We start from the raw sequence: 7,159 nt of genomic DNA, 5'->3' as shown, positions 1-7,159 counted from the left end.
GAGCCACCGCGCCCGGCCCTTTTTTATTCTTTTTGAGATAGAGTCTCGCTCTGTTGCCCAGGCTGGAGTGCAGTGGTGTGATCTCAGCTCACTGCAACCTCCACCTCCTGGGTTCAAGCGATTCTTCTGCCTCAGCCTCCTGAGTAGCTGGGACTACAGGTGTGTGCCACCATGCCTGGCCAGTTTTTTGTATTTTTAGTAGAGACAGGGTTTCACCATATTGGCCAGGCTGGTATCGAACTCCTGACCTCAGGTGATCCACCCGCCTCAGCCTCCCAAAGTGTTGGGATTACAGGTGTGAACCACTGCACCTGGCCAAAACAGGGTTTCTTCAGGCACATTTGACATTATCTTATGCCAGATCATTTTCTTGCTGGAGGCATTTCAGGATGTTTAGCAGCATCTCTGGCCTCTACCCAGCAGAGGCCAGTAGCACTCCCCGAGTTGTGACAATCAAAATGTCTCCACACATTGCCACGTCTCCTGGAAGGGCAGAACCTTCTCTGGTTGAGAATACTGCTTTAGGGCAGTGTTATCCATCTGAATTCCTAGAGACCTATTTCTCTCAATAAAAATATCAACTAGAACACCAGCAGAGGCTTTTAGTATTAATTTGAAGACACAAATATTTAACATAAAAGTTATGCTGCTGGCTGGGCACAGTGGCTCACATTGTGACTGCCAGCACTTTGGGAGGCCGAGGCAGGTGGATCATTTGATGCCAGGAGTTCAAGACCATCCTGGCCAACATGGCAAAACCCCATCTCTACTAAAAATACAAAAATTAGCTGGGCATGGTGGTACATCCCTGTAGTCCCAGCTGCTTGGGAGGCTGAGGCACAAGAATTGCTGGAATTCCGGAGGCAGGGGTTGCAGTGAGCCGAGATCACGTCACTGCACTCCAGCCTGAGTGACAGAGTGAGACTCTGTCTCAAAAACAAACAAACAAAAAAATCAGAAAACAATAGTTCTAAATTCTAAAAGCTCAAATGAAAAGCTCAAATGATGGCTTCTGAGAAGAATGAAAAAAGCTGGCCAGCTGTGGTGACTCACGCCTGTAATCCCAGCACTTTGGGAAGCCGAGGCGGGCGGATCACCTGAGGTCAAGAATTTGAGACCAACCTGGCCAACATGGCGAAACCGCATCTCTACTAAAAATACAAAAATTAGCTGAGCGTGGTGGCGCACACCTGTAATCCCAGCTACTTGGGAGGCTGAGGCAGGAGAATCGCTTAAACCTGGGAGATGGAGGTTGCGGTAAGGCGAATGATGCCACTGCACTCCAGCCTGAGTGACAGAGTGAGACCCTGTCTCAAAAAAACAACAACAAAAAAAAGCTACTAGGAAAAAAGTTATTATCAATCAATACAATTTTGTTAGTTATCATCTGTATGAGGTCATCATAATTCATTGTTTTAAAAGTGTTTGCATGCTTCTGAATGTATTTATATGCTTGTGGGTATAATTTCAGGATTCACAGCTGGTAATAGAAGCTTATAAATCAGGGTTTGAGCCTCCTGGAGACATTGAATTTGAGGATTACACTCAGCCAATGAAGCGCACTGTGTCAGATAACAGCCTTTCAAATTCCAGAGGAGAAGGCAAACCAGACCTCAAATTTGGTGGCAAATCCAAAGGAAAATTATGGCCGTTCATCAAAAAAAATAAGGTACTGATGGTTGGCGTGAAACAGGTTTTCTAAGGTGTGGAGATTTTGACTTGATCTTTTAGTCTTAGAAAAGCTAAGACCTTAAACCTGTAGTTTCAGAATGCAAAAGAAAAAGCTAGTGTGCTACTTTATGTTGAGACAGTATTTCTTTTTGGTGGTGGTATCTTTGCCATGGCCCTGTGTCTTATTTCAGATGCATTATCCTCGTACCGTGACACCCACACTAACAGAGTACTGACCTCTCCACCATTTCGCCTCATGCCTTTCCCTCCTTCCTCTCCTAGACTGCTGGTTACCTTGGCTGGGAGAGAGGATGTAGTGCGAAATTCCTGTAACACTTTATCCACACATCTACTGGAAATTGTTACCATGTCAATAACTTGGTTTTGAATTCATGTTAACATGTGTATCCATGAACATTTTCATTTTCTTCATAGTGTGATACATAGGTGCATGACAGCATTAACCGGGGGGTGTAGAATATGACCAAGGCAGCATTACTGCTTTAACTTCAGAATGACTTACTATTTATTAATTTGAACAGACTGCTGTTTCCACAACCTTAGCCTTGAAGGCCTTTCATTTCTCCCATCAAGCTATGTTAGTTTAGGTGATGTAGAAATATTTACCATCTGGCTTAAGCTGGTTTAGAATAACTAACTAGAGCTATAGTTTGCATGGGAAAGTCTGCACGAGCTTCTTGTCAGGTATTTCTTGCTCTTCTGTCGCATTACTTACTAAACCTCCCAACTCTCATCATATTCTTCATTTAACCACCTCCTACGTGTTTTTTTTTTGGACCATGGCCTAAAATTTAATTGTTTGTGTTTTACTTGCGTTGGATTTCAAATATTATTTGATGCTTATTTTTGTTTTGTGTCTTCTTGTTTCTGATTTTTACTCTGTCACGGCTCCATCTCTTACATGTAGCTTATGTCCCTTTTAACATCCCCCCATCAGCCTCCCCTCCCCTCCTGCCTCTGCCTCACCCTCTGCTGTTCCCAACGGCCCCCAGTCTCCCAAGCAGCAAAAGGAACCCCTCTCCCACCGCTTCAACGAGTTCATGACCTCCAAACCCAAAATCCACTGCTTCAGGAGCCTAAAGCGTGGGGTAAGTTCTGCTCCGGAATCCTGTCTCTCTGGCGTGCTTTTGTTGCATGTTTGGTTCTGCATAACTAATTTTGTTTGTGAATGAATCCATTGTGTTTTCTCATAACATATAAAAAGTTTAAAAAAACCATTATAGCTAGAAAGAAAAGCCAGAAAGAGGAGGAAAGAAAGAAGGAAACAGGATGGTTGAAAGAAAGGAGAAAACCAGGCAGCCCAGAGTTCTTTCTGTTTCCTTTTTTTTTTAATTATTATTTTTATGTATTTATTTATTTATTTATTTATTTTTGAGACAGAATCTCGCTCTGTCACCAGACTGGAGTGCAGTGGCATGGTCTCGGCTCACTGCAACCTCCACCTCCCGGGTTTACGCAGTTCTCCTGCCTCGGCCTCCCGAGTAGCTGGGATTACAGGCATACGCCACCACGCCCAGCTAATTTTTGTGTTTTTAGTGGAGACGGCATTTCACCATGTTGGCCAGGCTGGTTACGATCTCTCGACCTTGTGATCCGCCCGCCTCGGCCTTCCGAAGTGCTGGGATTACAGGCGTGAGCCACCGCGCCCGGCCTTTTTTCCGTTTGTTTCTGGTACATTTTGGAAGGACTTTACCCCTCTTCCTCTTTAAAGCATCCAAGTCATGCATTTTTTACCTTAATTTTACCAAAAACAGAAACTTGGATTTCATTTCTGAAACTAGCGACCTGAGGCTGGCCGTGATGGCTCACACCTGTAATCCTAGCACTTTGGGAGGCCAAAGGAGGAGGATTGCTTGAGCTCAGGAGTTCAAAACCAGCTTGGACAACATGGTGAGACCCCCATCTCTTAAAAAAATATATATATAATAAATAGGACAAGCACAGTGTCTCATGCCTGTAATCCTGGCACTTTGGGAGGCCGAGGCAGGAAGATCGCTTGAGCTCAGGAGTTCAAGACCAGCCAGGACAACATAGTCAGACCCCATCTCTAAAAAAAAAAAAAGTAAATAAATAATGAAAATATAAAACTAGCAGCCTATGAGATGAGGAATTTGAAGCAGTGTGACCATAATGAAGATACTTGCCTGAGCTACGCCTCAGGGTTGAAAGGTGGAGAGTCATAAGTCACAGTGGTTTCATTTGCTATTTTAGTGAGATTATAAGATGTTGATAAAATATCTGTTGATTGGAAGAGGCCTGATGCAGGATTTCTCTTTAAAGGATGAAACAATAAAAGCAGCTGACACTTACTGAGCGCTTATTGCGTGCAAAGCTCTGTTCTGTGTGCTAATTTACTTTTTTCCAGCCACCCTATGAAGCCCAGGTAGTACTCATATTTCCTTATTTTACTGCTAAGGAAATTGAGGTATAAAAAGTTGAAGGTGGGAAGATACAGAGTCGGATTTAGATCCGGGGAGTCTGATTAGAGTCTGAGATTCTGTGACATCCACATTCAGGGAGAAACTACTATGTTGACTCATAAGTGGATGTCATTAAGATTGAAGTTCGCTGTCCTCATTAAGATTGATGTGCTTAATGGAATTGATGCAGCCATCCAATGTAGACACCAGTTTCGTTTATAGAGAAAGATTGGCATAAAGCAATGTGTAGATTCCCAAATAATTCTCAATGGCCAGTCTAGTCTAAGCCTTCCCCAGATATCTTTTATAATGAATATAAGAGTAAACAGATCTTGGCCAGGCGCGGTGGCTCAAGCCTGTAATCCCAGCACTTTGGGAGGCCGAGGCGGGCAGATCACGAGGTCAGGAGATCGAGACCATCCTGGCTAACACTGTGAAACCCCGTCTCTACTAAAAAAATACAAAAAACTAGCCGGGCGAGGTGGCGGGCGCCTGTAGTCCCAGCTACTGGGAGGCTGAGGCAGGAGAATGGCGGTAACCCCGGGAGGCGGAGCTTGCAGTGAGCTGAGATCCGGCCACTGCACTCCAGCCCAGGCGACAGAGCGAGACTCCGTCTCAAAAAAAAAAAAAAAAAAAAAAAAAAAAAAAAAAAAAAGAGTAAACAGATCTTTAGACTGGGCCCAGTGGCCCACTCCTGTAATCCCAGCAGTGTTAACATATCCAGTAAGGTTTGCTCCTTTTTTTTGAAATCCTGCCCTGTGGGAGTTGCAATATAGTTGCAGTGGAATGCTTTATTGTACAAACATAAGTTTTACTTTTCCATTCTGGACTCTCCAGTCAACTGAATAAAGACTCTCCAGTCTTTCCAAATAAAGACTCTCCAGTCTTTCCAAATAGTACCTGGTAGTGCCCCAAAGCCAGAGGTGGATACCAGCCTTTCTTGAGTGTCAGCTGACACATTGGCATGGGAAAAGATTCTAAACTACAGCTAATTAACTAGAGAAGAGATGTCCTTCTTAGACTTGGAATTAATAGCTGGTTACCAGTAAAAGAATAACAGTAGTCATTGTTAACCTGATAATCATATTTCCACAAAAACTACACTGTATAAAAAAGAGGCCTGGTGCAGTAGCTCATGCCTGTAATCCCAGCACTTTGGGAGGCCGAGGCAGGTGGATCACCTGAGGTCAGGAGTTCAAGACCAGCCTGACCAACATGGTGAAACCCCGTCTCTACTAAAAATACAAAAATTAGCCAGACATGTTAACATCTGGCTAATTACAGGCGGGCACCTGTAATCCCAGCTACTCAGGAGACTGAGGCAGGAGACTCGGTTCAACCTGGGAAGCGGAGGTTGCAGTGAGCTGAGATGGCGCCATTGCACTCCAGCCTGGGCAACAGAGCAAGACTGCGTCTCAAGAAAAAAACAAAAATAATAGCCAGGCATGGTGGCATGTGCCTGTAGTCCTAGCTACTTGGGAAGCTGAGATGAGAGACTTGCTGGAGCCCAGGAGGCAAAGGTTGCAGTAAACCAACATACACCATTGCACTCTAACCCGGGCAACAGAGTGAGACCCTTTCTCCAAAAATAAAATAAAATAAAATAATGTAAATACATAATTGATAGCAAGGTTATTATCAATACTTTTTAAAAACAGGGGATGAAACAATATTTCCTTATATGCAGAGTTCCCTTAATATGAGATTCTCGGATTTATAGTTGGTAGAATTATCTTGCTTTAGTTCTATCTATCATATCAGGTTAAGAATTAGAAATGTAATTTCCTAAAGATGTGAAAAAAGCCGTTGGTGGAAGGCAGAGTACAGCTTCAAAAGTGGATGGTGGATTAAGCTGAGCTGTATAATTAGGACTTGAGGAATCTGCAGCTTCTTGGCTCAACGATGCTGGCGTTTAGAACTCCACTCATTGTTAATCCAAGAATTTCCAAGACAAGGGTGTTTTTGCTAGACTTGAAAGTTTCATATGAACTGTCAGTTAACCCATCTCTGCCGCTTTACCAAGCACTCATGTGTTATATTTATATATTATCTCTGTATTTTTTTGGACTCTCATGATGAATATTCATGATTGTTTACCATTTGTTTATGTGTCTATTCCAGTTTTCTCTTAACATTACGCAGTCTGTTGGCCGAAAATGGTTTGTGAATCTGTGGTTCATGGTATTCTCTAAATATTTAGAAAAAGACCAAAGAATTCAGTAATCAATAAATGTAAGAAAAGGATGGTTAGAAGAAGATAGGCCGGGCGCGGTGGCTCACACCTGTAATCCTAGCACTTTGGGAGGCTGAGGTGGGTGGATCACGAGGTCAGGAATTTGAGACCAGCCTGACCAACGTGGTGAAACCCCATCTCTACTAAAAATACAAAACTTAGCTGGGCATGGTGATGCACACCTGTAATCCCAGCTACTTGGGAGGCTGAGGCAGGAGAATTGCTTGAACCCAGGAGGCGGAGGTTGCAGTGAGCCAAGATCGGGCCACTGCACTCCAGCCTGGGTAACAGAGTGAGACTCCGTCTAAAAATAAAAAAAATAATAAAAATAAAATTTTAAAAAAAGATATAACACTTAAAACAGTGAAATGGGTATGGGAAACTGGTTCCTTTGATGATTTAAAGGAAAATCTGTTTTACTGTAATCAGCAATATGAATTTTTTTTCTTACTCCTCAAACCTGTACTCAGCAAATCTTTGCTAAAAAAAATTTCCCAAATGATGAGTGTATTTTCCTGGAGTTAAACCATATACATATACCCACTAGAAGCAATCGTAAAGAAATAGAGAAAAAAGACCGGGCGCGGTGGCTCAAGCCTGTAATCCCAGCACTTTGGGAGGCCGAGACGGGCGAATCACGAGGTCAGGAGATCGAGACCATCCTGGTTAACATGGTGAAACCCCGTCTCTACTAAAAAAATACAAACAAACTAGCCGGGCGAGGTGGCGGGCGCCTGTAGTCCCAGCTACTCGGGAGGCTGAGGCAGGAGAATGGCGTAAACCCGGGAGGCGGAGCTTGCAGTGAGCTGAGATC

At 43.5% G+C, this 7,159-nt stretch overlaps 1 protein-coding gene across 1 annotated transcript in view; it reads left to right on the top strand.

Annotated features, from left to right (window-relative positions):
• The window catches only part of FNBP1 (formin binding protein 1), a 170,736-nt gene that overhangs the window by 138,156 nt on the left and 25,421 nt on the right, over window positions 1–7,159 (top strand). Inside the window, 3 exon segments of the mRNA XM_017848183.1 lie at window positions 1,472–1,669; window positions 2,600–2,631; window positions 2,633–2,780. Coding sequence (XP_017703672.1) covers window positions 1,472–1,669; window positions 2,600–2,631; window positions 2,633–2,780 — 378 coding nt within the window.

The sequence above is a fragment of the Rhinopithecus bieti genome, unplaced genomic scaffold (genome assembly GCF_001698545.2).
Source record: "Rhinopithecus bieti isolate Rb0 unplaced genomic scaffold, ASM169854v2 scaffold_29388, whole genome shotgun sequence".
NCBI lineage: Eukaryota > Metazoa > Chordata > Mammalia > Primates > Cercopithecidae > Rhinopithecus > Rhinopithecus bieti.
Note: the sequence above shows the minus strand (reverse complement) of the source record. Positions and strands in the feature narration are given on the sequence as shown.